The sequence below is a fragment of the Nicotiana sylvestris genome, chromosome 4 (genome assembly GCF_000393655.2).
Source record: "Nicotiana sylvestris chromosome 4, ASM39365v2, whole genome shotgun sequence".
NCBI classification, from domain to species: Eukaryota; Viridiplantae; Streptophyta; class Magnoliopsida; order Solanales; family Solanaceae; genus Nicotiana; species Nicotiana sylvestris.
In genome coordinates, this window is record NC_091060.1 from 174,215,878 (window position 1) to 174,240,476 (window position 24,599).

A 24,599-nucleotide genomic window follows, 5' to 3' on the forward strand; every position below is an offset into this window, starting at 1 on the left:
ATTTTTGGCCGACTGGCTAAATCTATAATTTGCCCAAAAATATTCTCACACGGTTAATTTTGACTAGGGGTATAATAGACCGGGTTGGTTCGGGTTTTTCAATTACCAAACCAAAATAATTGTCTTGGATTTTTTAAATCTATAAACCAAATCAAACCAATAAAAGTGGGGTTTTTCAATCTCGTTTTTTCTCGGGATTTGTACATTTTTTCCAATAAAATCTTCATAGCATAAAATATATAATCTGTGCTCTAATATTTCTTAGGTCCTAGTAGGATAAAACCATATAAGATGTTATCCAATAAAATAATGTGAGATGAGTCATAATTATGCTAAAATACTCAACAAATCACATAAAATAAATATTGTTAATTATTAAACCATAATAAAAATAAACATAATCTAAAAGTACTAAGTCATACTAAAATAAGTACGACTAATAAGTACTAAGTATTAATTACATGACTAAATAATATTAAAAGTGTTATGCATTTTCACTCTCTAAACCAATGCAAAACTACAAAAAATAATATCCAATGCTATTGTCATTCCTTGTATTGAATTGATTTTTTTTATTAGTATTAGTATTGATTTGATTTTACTTTGGGTTTATTTGCATTACTAACTTTTATGGGTTATAAAACATATTTGATCATTCAAAAGATCTAAGTCCAAATTTGAAAAATACATTAAAAGAGAGAACTATGAAAAGGTTTAAAAAATATTTATAAATTACATTATAATAATTATTTTTATGTATGAAATATTTTTAAAACTTGTATACATGTAATGTTGGGTTTGTTTGGTTTCGATTTGACTTTTTTTATAGTTAAAACAAAACCAAACCATATTCATTTTTTTTTTCAAATTAACTCGAATTATTGATTTGATACGATTTGTCGATTTCTTTTGTACGCCCCTAATTTTGACTATGGCAGGCCTGAAATAGGTAATTTCAATTTTCGTTACGCACCATAGAAAGGAGTGGAATTGTTAAATGCAAATGAAATGAGGTGTCAAATCTTAAGTCAAAATCGTAGAAAATCCTGTTTTTGTCTTAGCACGTAACATTGGTGCATTTCGATAGTGAGTTCGAAGAGAGAGATCATTTTCTTTTCTATTTTTTCAAAATCTGAAACTTACTGATTCGCTTAAAAGTGAATTTATATTTAAATTTAATAAATTTAACTTTTAAATTTTTTAATATGAAATTCATTATAATTCAAAAGTATGAGTTCATATCTAACAAATACTAAAATACTTAGTTCAAATAAATCGGATATCGAAGCATGTATTGGATCCGCAAATGATCCGACTAATAGGAATTCAAATATAAAACTCAAATTTTATCTAATGACGTTATTTTCAAGATTTGAATTCGAAATCATCAATGAAGGTGCGAAAACTTTTACTATTCTATCCTCAAAAGGAAAAAAACAAATGGCCAACATGAAAAATATTTCGAATCCGATTGATAGATTACTTGTTAAGTTGTTCATAATTATTTAGTCAAAAAAAATTTATTTTGATCCAACCGTCTATTATTATTTATTAATTTTATTATAAGTCATATCTTATTACAAGATTCATCGACTAAAATCCGATTTTATTATTATTATTATTATTATACTTATTTTAATTTGAGATTGTTTCTCCACCTCTGCCACCTTACCCCACCTCATAAAACAATCCGTCATTTCTTTAAGTAATCCAAAGTTTTTGTCCCTTTCACTTCTCCTCTACTCCTCTCTTATATGCTCTTTTCTTACAAAATTCAACCGTAATCACCGCCATTTTCAGCGGGAAATCCACCCCCACCCCCTACCCCCACAAAAAAAATCCCATCCCCCATATACCTACCTTCCCCCCAAACTTCACTAAGAACAACGTTTGCACGTTTGTTTCATTACATTAGACTGTGGCTCCTTAAATTCTTGATATATATTCAGGTACTTCATTTCTTCCTAGTTATTCGCACTCTTGTCTTGTTCATCTTTTGTTAGGGGTTTTATCTGTACTGAAATTAATTACTTGAATTGGGTTTTGGGTTTAATCAGGTTTTTGGGTTTTGAAGCAGTCTCTTTAGGGTTTTTCAGTGAGCTGAAATTTTGATTAATCTAATAGAAATTGCTGAAGTTGTTTGATCATTCTGAATATAATTGTTTTTGCACATTGCCAGTTTGATTAGGGTGTCATAAAAATTGAATCTTTGCTTGATTCTGATGGCTCAGTCTAATTCTAAGCCACCTATGAGTCACAATTTTGGTGTGGGAGCTTCTCATGTAAGGTCTTTATCTCAACCAAGCATTTTCTTGAATAACTGTTTGCCCCCTTTGAGCCCTTTACCTCCTAGCGAGTCGTCGATTGTTTCGGCTAATACTAGTTTGAAGGACACATCCATGGAAGAAGTAGATGTGAATTGTCAAGTTCCAAAAGCTGTGTCTAACTTTGTAAGGGAAAATGCGTTGCGGGGTAGTGACGGTCTTCCTCCTCGGAAAGGACATCGTCGATCTAATAGTGATGTTTCGTTGGGATTCTCGGATATGATTCAGTCTTCGCCTCAGTTGATTCCCATAAGTGGGCAGAGAATTTCAGGGAGAGCAGTGAATCTTGGGGATAGCTCGGGGAGGGAAAAAACAATTGATTTGCAGAAACAGCCAATGGGTTTGAGTAGTAATGGAAGGATTGATGTAGAGGGAATTGGTGAGAGGAAATCGAGGGGAGAGGTTACGGATGAGTTGTTGTTTTCCTACATGAATTTGGAAAATATAGAGGCATTGAACTCTTCTGGCACTGAGGATAGAGACAAGGGCAGCATGGTCAGTGGTGCAAAGGTAAGCGGTAATGAGAGCAGCAACAATGAAGCAGAAAGTCTTTTGAAAGGGAACGGTGTTAGCAGCCAACTGACAAGTTTAAGGGAAGGGGTCAAGAGGAGTGCCGATGCAGATATTGCTCCAACCACGCGTCACTTTAGGAGTCTTTCCATGGATAGTGCAATTGGAGGTTTTCACTATGGAGATGAGTCACCAAAGTTACCAGCTTCTCTGGTAAACCATTCCGGTCAGCTGTCACCTAGTAATTCAGGAAATGAAAGTTCGAGCCAGCGCAATTTTGACTTTGGAAATGCTGAATTTAGTGAAGCTGAGATGAAGAAGATTATGGCAGATGAAAAACTTGCTGAGATTGCAGTTTCAGATCCAAAGCGTGCCAAAAGGTATGGAGATTAGCTGCTAAAAGATTCTTGTATATATTTGTATCCCTTTAAGAAGCCCAACTTTTGGTTATCCATAATATCGAAAAAAAGAGGGCGTCATGTATGCAAATCTTACTTGACAGTTTCTTTCCTCAGGATATTGGCTAATCGTCAATCTGCTGCTCGATCCAAGGAGCGTAAATTGCGTTACATTTCAGAATTGGAATATAAGGTTCAAAAGCTACAGACAGAAGCCACTACTTTATCCACACAAGTTACCATCCTGCAGGTGCCTATAGAAAATGTTGTGGTTTTCCTTCAACGCTTCTTTTTTCAGTTTTATTTATTGGATTTTCATATACTTGGTACAGAAAGATTTTACTGAGCTCTCAAGCCTGAACAGTGAGCTGAAATTCCGCGTACAAGCCATGGAACAACAGGCACAACTTAGAGATGGTATTACTTTTCCGCTTTCATTTTCTTTTGGTTTCTAAGTATCTAGTGTGTTGCAAAAATGTATCTTGTGTGTTACAATTGGGAAGCGACCGAAATAAAATGTTTCACAGTATAAATGTTTATGAGTTAAAATATACTTTAATGAGTATTTTCTGAAAGTTGTCATTAAAGACTTAAAGTCATCAATTTTTTGGAGTTTTTGCAAAATTTTGTGGAAAGCTTTCCAATTTTTATTGGTTTCTTGTTTCCTTTTCTGTAGTTTGAAAAGATGTACATTCTAAGAGTATCAACTTAGTGGGTGTTTGTACATAAGAATTGTAAAATTCCAAAATTGGGGGGAAAATTGTTTTCAAGTGAAAATGATATTTAGAGTTGTGTTTGGACATGCATATAATTTTGGTTTGTTTTTGAAGTCTTGTGAGTGATTTGAGTAAAAATTTTGAAATACAGCTTTTTGGAGTTTTTCAAATTTTCGAAAATTTCTAAAATGCATCTTCAAGTGAAAAAATTGGAAATTTCATGAACAAACGTGGATTTCGAAAAAAAGTAAAAAATTTCTGGAAAAAAGGAATTTTTTTTTATGTCCAAACGGGCTCTTAATTTCATAGATTGTTTTAGACATTGGTGGCCTCCATCTGCCTTGAACTTAACTGAAGTTTATTCGATTAATGCATTTGCAGTATTCTTTCAAGATAAGAAGTTCTATGCTGATAATTTTCAATTTATTTTGGCAAAATGAATTTATCTGCATAGAACCTCTTATCAAAAGAGGGGGAACACCTCCTTTGTATTTTGCTTGCATCCTCTCGATGTGATAATATCCTAAGTTTGTCTAAAAAAACTTTTTTATATTTGTAATACGTTTGGTGTGACAATTACTTCTTAAAAATAAAATCATAAAACTTGAAGCAGTTTAAAAATATTTGGGTGTTCACTGAAAACAGCTGGATAAGTAGTTTTATAGAAACAAAAAATTGCCATTTAAGTTTTGTCGAAAGAAAAGGTTGCAAGTTAACCTGATTTGAACTTCATGGCTCTAGCCTTCTGCATATTGTTTTTGTTGCTATTGTTTGAAGAAAATGGGAGGAAAGAGATTTTAATGGTGGTCGTGAGCTCATAATTGAGTAGATGGGGTTTATGAAGTACTTCTATGTGAGACAGAAAACAGAGGAGAAGAGATTAGTATGAGAAAAGCTTTTCAGGATAATTGAAAAGTAAGTAGGGGACGCAAATTCGATTATGTAAAGTTTAATTGGCAGATGGATGGGGCACGTACACAAACGAGGAGTTACTAACCACAATACCAACTCAGTGTTATGTGAAATTGATGCACAATCAATCACTATTTAATCAACTTTGTTTGTTTGGTTGGAAATTTTCAAAATGTAAGTGCTGCGAAAATTTCAATTTTCCTCTCTGAGAACCGACCCAAAAACCGAATCAGTGAACCTAAATATTTAATGTAGTCGTTTCAGTAGGATTAATTTGATTCTAACCAATAACGAACAGGCCTACTCAGAAAATCATGATTTTCTTTAACTGTGTACCCCAACATCAGCACCTGTCCTTTGATAGGTCCTTCAACTTCAACATTATCAACTGTTGTCTCACTGGCAGTCAAGTAAGATGTTCCAGCTGAACCGTTTGTGTTTGTTTTTGATAGTTTTTTATTGTGCTTCCCAGTTCTGTTGCATATCATCTCTGCCCTCGTGGACATGTCACTGTCAGTAGGCTGTACAGCATACATCTTTTTTTCCCCTTATTTGGTTTCCTAAGTTTATTAGGGTGGAGGTTTCTCTTAAAAAGTTGCAATTATTGTACCAAACAATTCCTTTATGAAATCTGTGAAGGCTAAGGCATTTGAAAAATTAAATTTTCCAGAGAGCAAAGTTTGCCTGTGTTCCTTATCCAAAAAAAAAAAAAAAAAAAGTTTGCCTGTGTTTGTTTGATTACTTTAGAACAAAGAGTAATTTTAAGGTAGAACAATATATTGTTCTAATCATGCCTGCTCTGTAGATGACTATGTGAATGTCTTCTTGATGCACCTATGCACAAAAACGCAGAGTTGTAACTTTAGTTTTGCGCTGCAGCTCTGCATGAGGCATTAACTTCAGAAGTTCAGCGTTTAAAGCTCGCAGCAGGAGAACTTAGGGAGGAAGGACGGTTGCCTAATAGCATGATACAACAGATGCCAGTGAAGCATAATATGTTCCCGATGCAGCGACAGCAACCTAGTCAAATCCAACAATTATCCGTTGGAAAACCAACCACTGCATCATCGGCTTCAGCCACACCTGCATCCGCCTAGTGGGCGAATACAGACAATTGAGGAGGTGAAGATCGTCTTTCAAATGAAACCAAAAAGTTCGTTACCCATTACTGGTCTCTCATGCTATGCACAGTGCTGAGAACCTGAGCTTTAGATAGTCATTATATAAGGTTTTTTACACATTTCTGGCTACAACCCTTAATTCTATATGTTTTAAATCATTATTTTGTTCATTGGAAATGACTGACAATAAATTGGAGTCAAACTTTGAGCCAATGTGTTCTCATCTACTGTTTTCTAGTTCCAAGGAAATTGAGGGCTGACTATCTTAGTTTAGTCTCAGTTCCTCTGGATTTCTACTACTACTGCAACCTATTGTTCAGTCTGCTTAGTGCATGTTGCCTTTTCCATCATTCTTAAGCGTACGTCGCACGTCATACGATTGGAATCTGTTGATGAAACTTTGGTAAGTTTAGAACAATATACTTGGATTGATCCCCAGCTGTTGCCGAGCTCTTACAATCTACTACAAGTCTTTTTATCTGCTGGTCTTCCTTCTTACTCTGTACTTGCAAAGTATAAGACCATATCTCCTCTCACAGAAAAAGTAGTAGTAGTTCAAGTTTAGAGTTAGTTTAACCCCATTTGACTAAAGGAGGCTAAATGAAACAAGGAAAAAGAGAAGTAGTAAAAGGTGGAGACAAGGAAATGCACCAAAGGTAATGTTGTCTAATGTAATGAAACTTCCTTTGTTGTTTAATGCTTTTAGTAATCTAAAGTACAATGATGAACTGCCTTCAAATCTTAGAAATTAGAGTTTAAATTTCAGCCGAGATAAATATTAGATTTTTTTTTTTAAACCGACCCTGTGGACGAGATTACTACTACTTAGTGCTCTAAGTTGCTTGGACTCAGATGCAGGTATCCGATACGGGTGCGGATGTAGAAGTCGGATCCTTCATAATCCAAATCTTAAGATTCAGGGGTACGGATACGAGTACATCAATTCGGATAAATATAATTCAAATATCTAAAAGCAAAGTTATAAAAATATGTCTAAATTATGAAACATTATGTGGAAAACTTATAGGTATTCCGAAAAGGAAAAAATATTGATCAAGAGGAGAATCCGAGAAGGAGATAAAAGGAAAATAACTGACATAGAAATTTCTATATACAAAATATTTCATCTTCTTCAATTTCACCTACCGTTTGTTTTAAATTCAAAAATTATTTTATCTATCCTGAATCTCTCCATTGATTTTGGTCAACGAACCCAAAATCGATTGACCAGATCCGGTACGGATCCCACATCCACAACTATGTCGTATCGACACGGGTGCGACACTCAAAACGAAGAGTCCGAACAACTTAGCTTGTGCTAGTGGGAAATAATAAATATTGTAAGAAATAATAGAAATGTATGTATACTAGGCTAGATACCATTGTCACAAAATAAGTAATCTAAACTACAAACATGGTATACCTAATATTTATAGTTTGCTACAATCAACATGAGATCAACAAGAACAATTGAAAACCTATGGTCATAGGATCACTGCTACTTAATTAAGCATATAAAAAAAGAAAAAAATAGTGGAAGGTGTAAGAGAAAAATCCAAAAAGAGCAACTAAATAATGACCAAAGAGTCCAAAAAAAGGGCATATGCCCTCCAACCCATAGGGAAAAGAATCAAAATTCTCCAGTGGACAAAACCCTTAAACCCTACACAAATATCGCAAATTCCTATAAAATAAAAAATATCTGTCCGACAGCGACCACTAAATCGAACATAACGTACATATATTGTATAGTAGAGTATAGTTTGTTCTAATTTTCCAAATTCAAAAAAAATCACACTGCAGAAAAAGCGAAAAAAGAAAAAGGAAAGCACTATAATTATCCATTCCACCAATCCGTATATCTACTTTCGACCCACAAATTTAATAAAGCCTCACATTCTCGGAATACACAAAAACAAATTAAAATCTTCTTTTAATAGCGTTATTTTGTAGGGTTTCTGATGTTTACTTTCTGAAACTACTACTATTACTTTGGTTTGCTTATAGACCCTTTTGCCGCCGATTCCTTTCAAATCTCCGTTACTCCGCCGATCACCGGCAGTTTTGTTGTATTGAGGTTACGTTTCAGTTCGATCTACCTTTTTTTGAATTTTTTCGACCGTTGAGTGAGTTCGCCGGAGATGTCGGAGGTAGAGGCAGAGAAGACGGTGGAGGAAGAGGTGGTGAAGGGTGGTGAGCTGCTGTTTTGTGGATGTACTAGTTGGGATGCTATTGGTCGCCGGAAAGTGGCGGAAGGGAATTTGATTTCTCCGACGAGGCTTCGACCGCTTCTTGGTGTCAACATTTGTTTCGTTGCCTCTGGCTGCGGTATATTATGTTCTTTTTTGCTTTTTTCCCTTAAAAAATGATTTTTGCTTAGTTGTATTGCTACACTTGCATTGTGTTTTTTTAATCTTTTTAGTTTGCTTAGTGAAACTGGTTAAAATGTAGTGGAATGTATGTTGAGGATTCATATAGTCGACCCCGATTAGTTTGGATTAAGTCAAAGTTATTGTGTTTTAGTGATTCTGCGCCTATTATTCTTTTTCATTTTTTCCCTTACATGTTGGTGGGAGTGCAGCTTCTTGTCATTGTGTAGCACTAGATACTGAAGGACGTTGCTATACATGGGGAAGGAATGAGGCAAGTTGTTTTGTGTGTGTTTATCTCTGTCTGTTTATGCTGCTTTTGTTACCGTAATGTGAAGTATGGTAGTTTTGCAGAAAGGGCAGCTTGGTCATGGAGATAAAATTACACGTGATAGACCAACTGTTGTTTCTGAACTCTCCAAGTAAGTTGTTCTTGGCTTGTATCTTCCTTCAATGGCAGATATAGCTGATCTTTTTTGAAATATTTACCAAGTTTAAACCCGCTACCACAATGGAGTATTGGTTGCAGTGGTATAACGTACCCTATGGCTAAAAACCCTATATTTGTCCTATTTTCCCCTGCTTATAGTTATTTGGTTTTCTCAAAACCCTAAATTTGCCCTATTTTCCCGTGCTGATAGCTCTTTGGTTCTCTCTTTGTTGAAAACGTTGAGACAAACCTTTCTATTTTATTTGCTTAACAAAAAAGAATCTACCTTTATTTTGTTTCTTCATTGTTTGAGGTCGGTTAAGCATTTTTCAAAAGTTAGTCGCCTCTATAGCCATGAAGAAACTAAGTTGTAGGTTTGATATTCGTAAGATGCCATCATGCTACAACTTTATTTTATGCTTAATTAAATGGTTGGTCATGCCTCTTGACTGCAACTTGGAATATTAGGAACAACATGAGTTGTCTTTAAAAAATATATAGGTTTGTTATGATAATTTAAGCGCATATGTAGATGATTTCAAATCTGTAGTTCTTATGAGGGAGGTGTTATTGGGCTCGTTTTCTTGCTTCAGTTTCTTATAAGGTACAGTAACAGTAAACATTTTACTGCTAAAACTGAATGTATATGTGTATAGAAGCAAGAAATGCTTCCAATACCCTTCTTAAGTTCCCTCTATGGTTAGTCCATATCTCCTGAAACCTTTATGTCTATTAAGTATCTACTTCTGTCATTAAATAGAACTTTTTCATTCCAGGCATAAAATCATTAGAGCCGCAGCTGGAAGGAGCCACACAGTGGTAGTGACTGAAGATGGACAGTCCTTTGCTTTTGGTTGGAATAAACATGGGCAGCTTGGTACAGGCTCTGCAAAAAATGGTGAGCACCTTTGTCACCCTACTTTGTTCCTTCCCTCTCTGTTCGATACATACTTGTGAATTAGTTTGTGTAACATAAGATATGATGACTATATGCCTTTGTTTCACCTTTGTGCATTTTTGCTTAATGCATTTCTCTGATGGATGCTTTTAGCTGCCTATCTTACAATAGGGGCCAATTCCTCTTTGGAATTTTATGTATGGAATTTAATCCTATTTTTGTTCCTGACTGAAAAGCTGGTAAATTTAGTTACGAGAATGGTGAATGCGATTCTGTCATGCCTTACAAAAAGCTGGTTAATACTCTGCAAGAAGTGTTAAGTCTTTTAGATGAAGAATGCATGAAATGGTGGACAGAATTGTTGAGGGCCATTTTGCGTGTTTTTCCAGTTCTTTCTTGCCTTAACAGGAAAATTATATGCTTACTAGGGTTTCCATTTAATCACCTTGTTGTTCTAGGAAACCGTCTCGTTGAGGTTGATTTGGTGCTGAACTATCTTGACATAAGTAAGAATGATAATGTAAGTAGTAACAGTGTTTATCTTGACATATGAATTATTCGAGGGCTGGTTTGTGCCAATATCTTCTGCCAGAGCTCTTTACTGTGTCCCACTTGAGGAATGAGTTGCATTTCTATCGTAGATTGTGTGAACTTCACTTGTAAAAGAGATGAGATTGATGAGAAGTTGAGAACGCTAGTAATTTGGTAACTAAAAAACTTAAGACACAGGTTTGTAAGTGACAAGTCCATTTTTTCAAAGAATGAAGAACTTAACAACTTAGAGATCTATATTTCTTTTCTTTCAAAAAGCGTTTTCTGGAACATTGATCATGGACTTGAATCAAAAGTGAGGAGATGGAATCCATGCAGAGAGACAGTTAAGGTGAAAGGGTTGGGAATATGTCAAATTCAGTTACTTGACTGAGTGGAGTGGAGGGGGGAAGTTGATAATGTAATCTACTATTCAACCGGGCTAGTGGCAAGTTTACAAATTTTAGTCCTGCCTTTGATTCCTCTGGATGTTGTGGCAAGTAAAGGATTGCTGAACCTATTTATCTGATTCAACTTCTGTTTGGTTATAGAATCTGTTATGCTCAATTTTTCTTTTTGACGGTTAGGCTATAGTGATTTACAGAGGAATTACGTGTGCATATCCTCGCTCAGCTAATATTGTACAGTTATTTGTGTCGATGTGAAGTTAATCTAATTAGCACTGGATGGCGGAGACATCTATGTCCATATTCCCAAGGGTGCTCGAGGTTTAATTACAGCAGTGTGGCGTTTGATAACGACTAGCAAGTGGCTTCCCCCCCCCCCCCCCCAAAAAAAAAGTTCCATCTGTCTACCTCTTTCTTACTATTAGCTAAAGCATTTAAGAACTGCAAATTGTATGCATGATATTTACATTTACAGTTTGATAATGTATTATCGACAAGATCCATAAAACTCTTTGGTAAAAAATTTAAGCAGTAAAAGGAAAGTAAGTGTAGCAGATTGAAACATAAATTTGTAATAGGCAGCAGAGCCTGCTTGTACATGCATTTCTGCTGAAAGTTTGTTCATTAAAATATTTAAGATCATATAATCTAGTGTAGGAAAGAACAACAATTCTTTGATTATATAAGCCAGTGCGTAGGACCTTATAAGAAAAGTTGGGGTAGTAACGAACCAAAAACTTGCTTTACGCATCCTACTGTCTTTATTTCCTAGCATTATGAGTCTATTAATTTCTTCTGTCTTGGGTTAGTTTCCATTCTTTTGTAAAATAATAAATTAAGATCATCACTTTTTTGTATTGTTGCAGAAATTGAATCATCTCCAGTCCAATGTGCTGTCTCTGAAGTCAAAACTGCTACTTGTGGGGCTGAATTTACTGTGTGGCTAACCTCAGTTGAAGGAGCTTCTATATTGTATGGTTTGTAATTTTTTTTTCTTTTAACCACCTTGATAATGCTTTGTATGAATAGAAAATTTTTGTTGTGCCATTTTCAGCTCCGATTTTGCTTACTCTCTTATTCGCATGTTATTTTGTGGTTTCTAGAACTGCCGGTCTGCCTCAGTATGGTCAGCTTGGTCATGGTACTGACAATGAGGTACGGTTTGGAAATTTTCTCATTTGTTTTTACTTTATCTTCTGTGACATGGACAAACGCTTCCAATATTTCCTTCTTACATATCGGAAATTTATGTCTTCAGCATGATGTATAACAAAATCTCGAATTGCAATATTTCCTTTAGCAGCAACAGTATGTCACCACAAGATCATCTATTCAATGTAATTAATAATGATACAACTTTCTTGATACTTGTTCATAAATTGAAATCATAGTTAGCAGCAATTGGATGAGCATAGTTGTTATCTTCTCCACTTTATCTTGTATTTCTATCTAGGCCCCCTTGTCCATTGCAACTGGTAGAGCTTTTTTTTATATTAACAGGAAAATTGAAAATTTTGACCATCTAAGGTCTACTTTCTAAAAACTTACATCTTTATTTCTCCTTTAGCCTTGTTCTCTTCCTGCTTTGGCACATGAAGTTAAGGAGATTGGTACACTAAACAGGCAAAATGTATGAGGATGTGGAAGTCTACCGTGTGATATGTAATTGTAGGAGCATAATTATTTGAACTAGTTTATTTTTTGTTTATTTATTTATCCTTTTTGTGCACCTGTATGACGTGACGATGATAACCAGTCATGCTGATGTTGGTGCTTGTTTCCCTATCAAAGCACTTAAAAAACATTCATGTCCCAACATCTCATTATTTTTACTAAAACATTCATGTCCCAGCCTCATTAATTTTACTGACATGTATCTCACCAATCTGTACCATGTAGATGATAAGTTATGTGGATGGCACGTTTTACACCGAATAGTCAGTGATTTTCTCCTTCACAATGGAGTGCTTTTATACTTCATATTGGGCTTTTATTTCTTGATGATTTCAGTTTTAATTATTCTCCGAAATTAAATGTAGAAACTTAAATATAAATGCGCCAAATCTGTAATTGGGAACACCATAGCCAATTTTCCCCCTTTCATGGCAAGAACGGGGGTCAGTCTAATAGTATATTTGGCCAAGCTTCTAAAATCAGCTTATTTTGAAAAGTATATTTTTCTATTAGTGCCAGTGTTGTCAAAGGCGCTCTTAAGCCCTGAAGCGAGACTCAAAACACGTTGAGCGCTTCGCCTCGCTTGGTGGGCGCTTTAGTGTCGTATCAAAGCTCTAAGACATATTTTTCCTTGCCAATGAGTGTAATCCTGAAAAGGCGAACTTAAACAATTGATATTTCACTTTATCGTGATTTGTTTTTCAATTTCTTTGTCCATATAATTGTTAATCATGCTTATAATGATTAGTCTTGGACTACATGCATATTTTTACTTTTTCTCCCGTTGTGCCTTTTTCATTAAAGCCCACGCTTTATTTGCGCTTTGCACTTAAAGCCCCAACGGACCTTAGAGCTTTTTTGTGCTTTTCGCCTTTGATAACACTGATAAGTGCTTTTCAAAAAAGTACTTTTAGTGAAAAGCAATTTGTATTTGGCTAATCAATTTGATAAGTACTTTTGAGCAACAATTGTTTGGCCAAGCTTTTAGAAATTGCTTCTAAGTATAATTTTCTCAAAAGCGTTTTTCACAAAGGTACTTTTGGGGAGAAGCTACTTTTGTCTGCTACTTAAAAACTGCTTGTGCTTCCACTCAAAAACACTTTTTTTCTTCTTAGAAGCTTGGCCAAACACCTCAACTTTGGAAAAAATATTTTTTTTCTTTCAAAAAATTACTTTTGACCTTGGAGAAGCTTGGCCAAACAAGCTATAAATGAGTTGGCCTGTGGTTAGTTGTGCCTTATCGCAACACATTATTCGAGACCGTGGAAGCTGATATTTTGATTTTTAAATTTGGAAGAGATTGTAATAAAACATTCACATAGTAGCATCTTTATATTTGAAATTGGGACTTGCATTCTTTGAATTAATTAAGGATGCCCTGTAACATGCAGTATAATACCAAAGATAGCTCGGTAAAGCTAGCCTATGAAGCTCAACCCCGACCTAGAGCTATAGCAGCTTTTTCTGGAGAGACTATAGTCAAAGTAGCTTGTGGAACAAATCACACAGGTTCATCTCAACTTAAATTAAACAAATTTAGATATTGTCAGATTTGCTTAGTGCCTTTACCTTCTCTTTTTCTGGATTTCAGTTGCAGTGGATAAGAATGGATATGTATACACGTAAGTTCTACCTTAGCTTGTTTGCTTTGACTTGACAATATGTACAGAGACTGACTTACTCTTTCCTCTGTTTTGGCAAACAAATCCTAGGTGGGGATTTGGCGGTTATGGGAGGTTCGTTCATTCTATTTCATATTTTCCTATGTCTATGTAGTGGAGGTCCATTGCACCACCGTGTCTTTTCCGTGCTCTTTTTGGATCTTATAAGTATAAACAAAAAGATGTGCTTGGTTTTGCTGATTGCAGGCTTGGTCATAGAGAACAGAAGGATGAGTGGACTCCTCGACGAGTTGATGTTTTCACACGGCAGAATGTCTTGCCTCCAAATGCAGTGGTTTCAGCAGGTTCTGCCAACTCAGCATGCACTGCTGGTATGGTTTTTCTTGTTCCTTTTGGTGTCCCCGTTTTGTTTTGATATCATTTTTGAAATTTTATCTGTACACTTGTAAGCTGCTCCCCATGTGAAATGCCATCATCATTGATATCTCTACTAGCTCCACCTTTTCTACACGAGCTTTTCTTTTCCAAGTATTTTTTTTTTTCAAAAACTCTCCCCAAAAGTTTTCTAATGGCTCCTAATAAGTTGCTACAGCCTAGAGGTGTTCTCACATGAGTAGATTGCGATCTTTAAATGTATATTCTAAAGACGATTATTATTACATGTAGTGCTTCCACGTTTAGTTATTGCTTTGAGTGAAGAAGGGAAAAAATCCATTATCAACACTATATAATTGATTATTCCCACGAATAAGTGGATTGTTAGCCGGCGTCTTCTTTAGAATGTGAACATAAAGTTAGCTGTCTAGTTACGTGTAAAAAGTGTAAAATTAATGTCTGGTTATTTTTGGTTCTTGAAGTACAGATTGATTACATGTGAAAATAAGTAAGGTGTTATTATGGGCTAATCAAATCCTTGTTAATTTTTAATACAACAACAAAAAAAACCCAGTGTAATCGCACAAAGTGGTATCCCTGCCCTGTGAAGTGTAATCGCACAAAGTGGTATCCCTTCCCTGTGAAGATAGAGATAGAGAGGCCGTTTATTTTACCACCTTACTTATTTTCACATGTAATCCACACTTCAAGAACCAAATATAACCAGACATTAAATAAAAATAAAAGAAAAAGAAGCAGACACAACAAGCAGTAACGACATCAAAGTCCTTGTTAATTCTTAATATGTTAAATTCATGTCTAAATTTTAAGTATTCAACCAATCAACTATGCCTTAATTCCAAATTAGTTAGGTTTTTTTCTTTTCTAAATTTGTATTCTTTGTATCCATCCTACATTGAAAAGATTATCCTAGTTTGGCTTTTTGGGTATATTCACACTGATATCTTCTTGCAATCCTCCTTAATCCGATTTTGGTAGTGGACAGGTTTTGTGAAGCTTACGTCAGTGGATTTAGTGGTTCTTAATTTTTAGTAATCATTGGTCAAAGATCGTAAAAGAAAAAGTGACCAATAGTAAACATACAACCCTGATCCCAAAATACTCTACCAGCCTTGATTGCATGGAAATTAAAACTAAATTGATTGAAATATTTACTATTGTTAGTTAGTGGTTAAAATTATTATGTGACATGTAGACTGGTGAAGGAAATAGTTGGTTTGAACAAGCATAGTTCTTAGTTGTTTAAATTTTGGCGGCCGAGTTTGTCATACTAGGAATGAGGTTAATCTTTTCAGGACACAGTAGAAATAAAAGCAGGTTGAGTATCTTTTATAATGGAGTGGGGCGGTAGTGTCTGTCTGAAATTTGCTCTGCAAGTAAAATCATTCTACACAAGATGTGATCAGGCCACTTTCTACTAATTGCAATATGGTGGGCCCATGAATAGCAATAAACATCTCTAACTTAAAACTTCTAATAATGTTTTCTTGTGCAGGAGGAGGACAGCTTTACATGTGGGGCAAAGTAAAGAACAGCGGGGATGATTGGATGTATCCTAAACCTCTTCTGGATTTGAGGTTTTGTTCTTTATAATATTTGAATTTCCAAATTTTATTTTGCTCATACTATTAGTAAAGATGACAGAATGAGCTGCTTGTGCGATGTTTTCCATGTACTGGGTGAATTATAATGTTTGTGATAACAATACTGGGCGAAGTATAATTTTGTCAATGTTTTCTGGTTACATCTGCGATAACATCAATGAAGATGGTGTTTGAAATTTCTTTTCCTTTCGTCTTGTCGTTAGGGGTAATAGGGTGATTTCAATGCAAAGTCTTGGCAGAGTATCTTTGCAGTCTTGGTTGCTTCTTTGGATATATTGTGTTCAAGTTGCAATTTTCACTCTTCATGTAGGAAGATCTTTAATGGCAACCACGCTTTAATGGGGTATTGTTGTATCCGCTTACCCAGTCATTGTCTGGGGCTATATCTAATAGGGCATTCTCTATTCAAAAGCACAACATTTTTCTTCTGTTATTAAGACTACTGGATTGATATTTGTGCTATATTCTGTATTTCTAGTGGATGGAACCTGCGATGTATGGATTCTGGACATATGCACCACTTTGTCGGTGCTGATTCCTCGTGCATTAGTTGGGGCCATGCACAATCAGGGGAGCTGGGTTATGGACCAACTGGACAAAAGTAGGTTTGATTCATATCTATTCTTTTTTTGGTTGAGTTCTGTGCACTTACTCTTCATTTATTTCGTCCTTTTCTCAATAGATCTTCTGCAGTTCCTAAGAAGGTGGACATTTTAGATGGCATGCATGTTATCAGGTTAGTCTATTTCTGAAAAAAATGTTAATCTTAGAAGATGGAACTTTACATGCTGAATCCTAGGGTCTCCCTTTTTGTAGTGTTGCTTGCGGATTTGCCCACTCCATGGTTGTGATTGACAAGACCAATGTTGAAGATCGACTTGATCAGGTAATATTACTGTTACAGTTAATGTTTTCGCCTATATGTGTTATCTTGATAATGAGTATTAATTTATATTGATAAATTTAGACCTTCCTATGGCATGTCATTTTTTGGTTTGGGTGTGGGGGTGGGTGGGGTGGGGATTATAAAGACATTTGGTTTATTTTTATTTGCTCTTGTGTAAGTTATCTAATTTCTTCCATTTATTCCTCACAGCTTGACGTATATGATGGCAAGGCTTCTGAGGAAGGTACAGCTCTTACCTTTATCTATCTCTATATGTTCAGAGATTAAAAGTATGTGGATAAAAGTTCTTATAGCTAGTTGTAGGATTTTTTGGGGGAAATATACTTTGCTTCTTCTTTGTTTTTGCTTCAAGTGCGATTGAATCAAGTATCCATGGAATTGCTAATTCCTTTAGGAGATGAAAGAAAGGGGTGTCAATGATGGTCAATTCATCTCCTCCCCAAACCCCACCCCCTAACCGTGGATATGTTTTGTGAACTTATTTGTTAATTCATCTATCGTTATATTCTCCTAGAAAACTGATCCTAAATATTTGGATTGTCTGCATTAGGCACCACAAAAACCTGTCTGCATCTAATTCACTTGACTTCCGCTAATTATGCTATTCTCCTCTATTTTACCCATTCTATCTTATTTTATGCATTAAATTTTCATACATCAGGCTATTCTCCTTGAAAACTGAACATATATATACAAGTTGGCTGGATGTAGATACCACAACCCCATTTAATATCACTTCCCCTTCCTTCCCTTTAAACTTGTACTGCATGCATTCCATACTTCTACTGCTCTTAAAATCCATATCCTGTAGAGCGCTTCATATTTTTGGATCATTTGCAAATAGCATATATTATGAAACATTATCCTGCAAAGCATCCATAAAACAAATAAGGTAGGATAGCTAAAATAAAGGACTGCAATGGGTTGTTATACTAGTAATGTTATATGAGAGTGAATATAATGTCGGTAGCTTAAAATGTCCACGAGATGAATGTCACAAAAATTGATAACATTGGATTGAAAGTAGAGGATAAACTTAGAGAAGGTCGCTTGAGATGGTTTTGTCATGTCTTATGTGGACCTCTAGATTGTAGTGCTCAATTTGTCAACTGGTTTAGGATGTTTGTTGTGACCCTCTCTTCGTGGTTGATTATTAAGTTAGAGTAGACAGACGTGCCATGTGAAAGGCAAAATTGTTCACTTGTTGAACTGAGGAAATAGTTGGCATGAAAGTCCTATTTATTTTTACAATCATTCAATGCCTTTTCTTACTATAGTTGCAAATTGATCTTTTGCTGCAGCGAGCGTAGAACCTGTGAGTGAATCTCCAGTTTCTCAAAAGGCTTCCAAAAAAGGGTCTGCTAAGGCACCTGCAAATTCAAATAAGAGGAAGAAAAAAGATGCATCATCTGATTCTGAAGGTGAGGAGGAAAATAGTGATGATGAGAGTGATGACTATGAAGAAAAATCTAATGGGCGAGCTAAGTCTTCCGGCAGAGGTCGTGGAAAGGCTGCTGGAAGAGCTACAGCAAGTAAAAAGGGCAGTGGCCGTGGGAGGGGTCGACCTCCATCAGCAAGTAAAAGCTCCCAGCCTGAAGGGAAAGTAACGCCAGGTAAAAGAGGAAGGCCCAGGAAATCGTAAGAGTACAACTTTCCTGGTTAAGCTAAAAGCTTCTCAATATGATGAAGTGTATCTTATTCTCCATTGGCTACTTAGTTGCACTTTAAAAAGTACATCATTTTCGTCATTATTTCCATTCTACATTCTGAAATTTAGCAAGTGTAAAGCATTTGTGCTTTAAATTTGTTACCTGTATTGACATAGAGCATTGACCGCGAAGATGTAGGTGTTTGTCCGAGTTTGTACCTGGTCAAAGCTCGTTTTTGGGGAGAGGAGAAAAAAGGGAAAGAAAAAAAAAACTTTTCTGGCAGTGAGGTGTATTGGATTTTTTCACTAACCTTATAAGTTGTAGCATTCCTCTCTGATGGCTAATTTCTTTGCTAATTTATGTTGACCAAATCTGCATTGCAATGGAAACAAATCTGTGCTTATCATCTATGATAGCTAGTAATATGGTGGTCTAAAAGAAGTATTAAACGGAATGTATTGTTCTGGATTAGCACTGTTAGTAATGGTTTGTTCTTGTCTTGTATATGATAAATGATAGTGATTTTTCTTCCTTTTATTTCCACACATGCCCTTCTGCTAGTTATTGGTTTGTAGAGGCTGAAAAATAGAGCAGACTATCGTAGTTTTGGGTTCCCATTTGGAACACACAGTGGATACTCTTTTGATGTGTAAAACTTGTAAGAAATGTACTCTAGCACATATGCAAGAATCATCTTAAGTGAATTAAACTATATAATAAGCGTAGTTTCCCTTCTTTTTGTGTTGTTTTCTTGTCTTTCTATTTCTTTTTCAAGTTATTATTTTCCTTCTAGTATTTGTTTCATTTTCAGAGATGGTGCAAAGGCATTCTTGCAACAGACGTTGTAGTGATTCCAATGACCACAAGTTCGTTTATAATTATGTTGATTTCTTAGTTTTGGACCCTACATTTTAATCGTTGTTGCTTGTAAAGTCAAGCATGGAATAGAAAGAAGTTATAAGCCAGACGTTTAGTTGCTTTCATTTATGGAAAGTTAGTGACTTTTCTCTTTGGGGGAAGCAAAGGTGGGGACCAAATATAGAAAAACAAAGAGAAGGGTATTCAAGTTTATGTCTCGACTTGGATTTAAGTCAATAGTTCTACCAATTAGCGTTCATTCAATCATTCGAAAGCTACTATTCCTGCAATTTTTTATTTTTTTTACATTTTCTTGAGGAGAAAAAAAAAAAAGACCGCCCCCCCCCCCCCCACACACAAAACAAAAAAAAGAAAAAAGAAAATGAGAGAAGACAGAGAATTGAGTAAAAGCCGGGATGATCTCTCTTGGGATATTCGATAAAATTGGAAGGCCAAATACATAGACAACCCATTAAACTTGCTCAATCTTTTATTTTGGTACTTTAACTCAACTTTGTTCCATTTTGGCCTTCCAATCACATTTCTTTTGTTCTACTTTGACACAAAAGCTAACTAGATTCCACATGTGATTTGTCTCACCCTTGTAGGCGCGTGAGAACCATTTTTTAAGCCAAATTTCATACTCCCAATGTAGAGGCGGATCCAGAATTTAAATTCTATGGATTCAATTTTAATGTTTATAATATTGAACCCATTATATTTTAAAGTTATGAGTTTATATCTATTTTTTTTACAATTTTAATGAATTTTTATATACAAATTTTTACTATGCGTCGAAAGTTATGGGTTCAGTTGAACCCGTAGTTATTACTGAAAATATATATAAAAAAATATTTTTTTCAACGGAGGGGAGGGGAGGCAGAAAAAACGAAAAAAATAATAACTTGAAATTACAATTTTTTTTCTTGCGGCGCTGCATTTTTACCTGGGATAAAAGTTTGTGTCAAATTGGAACAAAAAAAACCCCCATTATAATTTTAAATGTTATGGGTTTATATCTATTTTTTTTACAATTTTAATGAATTTTTACATACAAATTTTTACTTAGCGTCGAAAGTTATGGGTTCAGTTGAACCCGTAGTTATTATTGAAAATATATATAAAAAATATTTTTTCCCCGGGATGTGGGCAGAAAAAACGAAAAAAATAATAATTTGAAATTACAAAAAAAAAGGAAAAAAAGTAAAAAAAAAAATTTTTGGGGGGAGGGTGGGGGGTGGGGGGGTAGCAGGTGGGTATTTGCACGCGCTGCATTTTTACCTAGGAGAATTTTTTGTGTCAAAGTGGAACAAAAGAAATGGGGTTGGAGGGCCAGAATGGAACAAGGCTGAGTTAAAGTGCCAAAATGAAAAATTGGGCCAAATTTAATGGTTTGTATATGTATTTGGCCAAATTGGAATGATACAGAGATTCACATGAGTTTTGCGCAAGGATCACTCGCTTAAAGTTTGAGTTTCATTTCTCAAAAAAAAAAAAAAAAAGAGGATTAAGTTTACTTAAAGTTAGGTAATACCTTGATCAAGATAGTTAACTTATCAATTAGATAATGATTGATTAGAGCGATTACAATAGTTTATGGCAGTATATTGTTTGTGAGTTGTAACACTTTTCTGAGTTAATGATAGGAGATGCTTTAGGGAAGAACCCTTTCAAACCAAAATAGAATTGTCCTTTTCCTTTTCTCTAATAATAAGGCAAAACTATAATGCATTATAGAATGAGATGGATTTGGCCCTCTTGTCATTGTTACATGTGTAAGCCTATTATTTTTGTAAAAATAGCACGATATAGCCCGTTTTCGGACTGATCATTCAAAAATTGTCAGCGTTTACCAAGTCAATAAAAAATAGCCACTATTTTGCTGCAACAGAGACCGGTCCAGCATAATATACTGGACTTCAGTACACCTGTGTATGAACTCCAGCATATTATGCTGGACCGGTATACTTTGCTGGCTCCAGTATAATATATTAGAGACTGGAGCACCGGTGCTCCAAACTCCAGTATATTATGCTGGACCGATATACTTGCTGGAACTCCAGTATATTATGCTGGAGTTCTAGTGTACTTATGTTGGAACTCCATCATATTATGCTAGAGTTCCAGCATACTTATCCTGGAACTCCACTATAATATGCTGAAGTTCAAGTATACTTATGCTGGAACTCCAACATAATATATTGGCGTATTTTTCGGGTTTTTTGAATTGTGTTTTCGCTAAAATTTATCTTTACATAAAAAGTGGCTAAATTTCGAATTTATCTTTACCAGTTGTAAATCTGGTTATTTTTGAATTTCTCCCATTATTTTTTAGATATACTTGTATTTTTTGCCGCTCCCATAAGTAGTCGACAAAAAATATATATTTTTGTATATTGTGTATTATATAGATATAGTATACATTTTTTTATACTTATATATACTTTTTGGCTAGTGAATCTAATTAGTTTCGGTTGACAAGTCAATTTTGTATTTGCCCTCTTTTCTAGCTTAGATTTGATGAAATCAATAACCATGTTAACAAAAGTTTTATGAGAAAAAAGTGTGGGGGCAGTACTTCCCTTGGGAACATAGTGTTTTTCCTGTAATGATGATTTTACAGAGCACCATTGAGAAGGACTGAAGAAGAATGAGAAGGGTTAAGTCACTTTTGTGTAATTCTAATGATTGGAACTTTTCTCCATGTGTCTAAGGTTCACCACCCATTTTAACATTTTTATACAAGTAAAAAGTAGCAATTTTGTGTGAAGAACTTTATCTTGTGTTAAATGGGACAATCTAGTGCACAAAATATCTCGTATTTTCGTACAGAATTTGGAGAAAAGTTGTGCCCCAAAGGGCGTAATGCAAATAATCTACCTTAATGCAAGTAGTATGGTTGCTTTCAGAGTTCGAATTCGTGGCCTATGATTATAAGGGGACAACTTTGTCATTGCACCAATGCTCCGCTTCGAACTTTATCTTGTGTTGTTGTACCTAAATGTCAATTTCCCTCTTCTATTTCTCAACCTACAAGTAATTTGGGACTTTTATTTGGACAGTAGTGAATTGTGATAATGAACTTATGCTTCCAAAATAAGCTTCATTCCCTCTTGGAATATTTGGTCTTAATCTATAATTTTTTTTTACTATTTAAGGTAAATGGGACCTGAAAACGCCATTTAGCCTAACCAAAATCTTAAAGTAACAATCAGGATGAAGCTTATATGACTACAATTTATTCGACTATAATTCAACCGTAATCCAGTTTGGGAACTTTTCTTAGATTATCTCATTTTGGTTGAGAAAATAGACTATCATATTTTTATATCGTTTGGGACAATCTTAACCTCATGAGATAATTTGGAGTTAAATTAGGATAAAGATTCAATTTATTAACACGAAGTGATAACCCATTCATAACTTGGTCTACCTATATTGTGTTCTGTATTATGTTATCTACCCTCCAATTAACAGGCCTGTATGGAGGCAACAACAAGAATGAATTATTATGATCGGAAACTGAATCCTAAAATGACTTCGAAACAGGTTCGAGAGTTTCGATAGAAAACCTTTCCTATTTAGTGTCAGCTGATCCTTTAGCGTCTGCACCAACTAAATCAGAAGCTTAATTCGAAAGACGAGAGTGGTTGTGGGGGGGGGGGGGGGGGGGGGAATTGCCCGCATCAATTGAGTGGATGCGATATTGTCTTTTTAGGTTTTGGGTAATCCTACTGATCATGAGATTGTCTTTTAAGTTAAGTTAGGTCCGAGATCTATTTTCTTATATTTTAACTGTTCAAAAATTGTTGCTATCGATTAGCCTAATCCCTTGGTAACAAATTCCTTTCTTGTCTTACCTAAACATTTTCTTTATTTTTTCATATTAAAAACCCCTCGTTTAACAAGATTTTACATATAGCTGGTGTAGGGAAGAGGGACAACATAATCCACTAGGTGGATGTGCTTTTTATTTTCTTGTTTTATTCTAATTGTATGTTCAACGTAAAAGTCCCTATCTAAGCTTAACAATTATTTTTATTTAATTCAGAAATTAGTACATCACGTACTTAAATAGTTGTGAGGATGGACAACTATGCACAAAATGGAACTCAATCGACATTTTGTAAGCAAGCAAATAAGTCAATCACATTTTGGGATATATGTTTATCTTCTTTTGTTTTTCCTTTTTTCTTTTTATTACTCCTTCTGTCTCAAGTTATCTGTCGTGATTTCTAAAATTAATTATATCAAATTATTTGTCATTTTAACAAATACCTTAATTTTGAGCAAGTATTAAATGAAGAGTAATTATATCTTGAGACATAAATAAGTAAAATAATCAAAAATATTTTCTTAAATGGCGTATAAAAGAAAAATACGATAAATTATTTGAGACCGAGGGAGTAACATGTTTGGACAAAAAGTCAAATATATTTCGTGTTCAATGTGCAACTGAACATCAGAACATGGATCCACTCTTTCATCATTATGGAGTACAAAATTATTTATTGCTTACATCCGAAAAGAAATTAAAAGCACTATCCGCTAGAAATTAATTAAGACTTTAAATAGTATAAATGATTACTTGATAAATGATTGTCATAAAAAAAACCTAGCTATACTCTTTCACTTTATAAATTAGTCAAAGTTGCGAGATAAAAATCTTTTATCCCAATCAAAAAATATATGATTATATGATCTTTTTTTCTAAGTTTGCTAAATCAAAATTTATAACATTTAAAAACGTATAGACCTAATATAAATATTCAACAAAGATTTACGACGTATGTGTATGTAGGGATATCGAATGTGTCTGAGCCTGCCTATACAAAATGATACCTTGGGATCAAATGCGTAAAAATTGTATGGGGCGTTCTATTTGGTCGCCCCCATTTAACCTATACTCATTTTTTTTAAAAGTCTTAACTTGTACCCACTTTTTAAACAACTTCAATCCCCTTTCTCCTCCTCAAAGTTATATCCGCCCTCAAAGTTAGGTATTATTCCTTTTTTGAGTCACCTTATATCTTCATAATCAATTAGTGGGTTTAATTGATCAGTTGTGACGGTGAAGCACGCAAGAGATGCATTGTGCATCCTTCGGTTCAGCGGCGTTTTTTCGACGTTATCGTCTCAGATGTCCACATGCCTGATATGAATGGCTTTCAGTTACTGTACAAAGGTGTTTGGCGTTTTGGTTTCGAAGTTATATTTATTTCCTGCTTTGGAATAGCAGCGTAGCTTTTGCTTTTTGGCATATGTGGACTTCT

General features: G+C 34.9%; 2 protein-coding genes across 3 annotated transcripts; both read left to right on the top strand.

The window, feature by feature from the left end:
* Positions 1 to 1,747: 1,747 nt before the first annotated feature.
* On the top strand, positions 1,748 to 6,331 carry LOC104244929 (bZIP transcription factor 29-like). Of its 2 annotated transcripts, none has more exons than XM_009800451.2 (5): positions 1,748 to 1,949; positions 2,058 to 3,214; positions 3,350 to 3,482; positions 3,565 to 3,649; positions 5,740 to 6,331. In XM_009800451.2, the coding sequence occupies exons 2-5, from the start codon at positions 2,223 to 2,225 to the stop codon at positions 5,955 to 5,957; spliced, it is 1,428 nt and encodes a 475-aa protein (XP_009798753.1). In that variant the 5' UTR covers positions 1,748 to 1,949; positions 2,058 to 2,222; the 3' UTR covers positions 5,958 to 6,331. The 2 variants fall into 2 exon arrangements, with proteins under 2 accessions (XP_009798753.1, XP_009798754.1); XM_009800452.2 differs by having other exon boundaries at positions 2,180 to 3,214.
* Positions 6,332 to 7,869: 1,538 nt separating this feature from the next.
* Positions 7,870 to 18,839, top strand: LOC104244930 (uncharacterized). The gene is made up of 16 exons (XM_009800453.2): positions 7,870 to 8,309; positions 8,563 to 8,624; positions 8,705 to 8,772; positions 9,557 to 9,678; positions 11,483 to 11,588; positions 11,720 to 11,771; positions 13,682 to 13,799; positions 13,882 to 13,912; positions 14,003 to 14,026; positions 14,159 to 14,283; positions 15,804 to 15,885; positions 16,391 to 16,513; positions 16,595 to 16,648; positions 16,729 to 16,798; positions 17,009 to 17,042; positions 18,121 to 18,839. The coding sequence occupies exons 1-16, from the start codon at positions 8,123 to 8,125 to the stop codon at positions 18,459 to 18,461; spliced, it is 1,599 nt and encodes a 532-aa protein (XP_009798755.1). The 5' UTR covers positions 7,870 to 8,122; the 3' UTR covers positions 18,462 to 18,839.
* The last annotated feature ends 5,760 nt before the right edge of the window (positions 18,840 to 24,599 follow it).

Bases quoted from the DNA above. Each gene is read 5' to 3' on its own strand.
- LOC104244930 (XM_009800453.2), top strand. From the start codon at position 8,123: ATGTCGGAGGTAGAGGCAGAGAAGACGGTGGAGGAAGAGGTGGTGAAG. The intron at 15,886-16,390 runs GTTTTGTTCTTT...CTGTATTTCTAG, and splicing joins AAACCTCTTCTGGATTTGAG to TGGATGGAACCTGCGATGTA. The intron at 16,514-16,594 runs GTAGGTTTGATT...TTTTCTCAATAG, and splicing joins TATGGACCAACTGGACAAAA to ATCTTCTGCAGTTCCTAAGA.
- LOC104244929 (XM_009800451.2), top strand. From the start codon at position 2,223: ATGGCTCAGTCTAATTCTAAGCCACCTATGAGTCACAATTTTGGTGTG. The intron at 3,483-3,564 runs GTGCCTATAGAA...TACTTGGTACAG, and splicing joins CACAAGTTACCATCCTGCAG to AAAGATTTTACTGAGCTCTC. The intron at 3,650-5,739 runs GTATTACTTTTC...TTTGCGCTGCAG, and splicing joins ACAGGCACAACTTAGAGATG to CTCTGCATGAGGCATTAACT.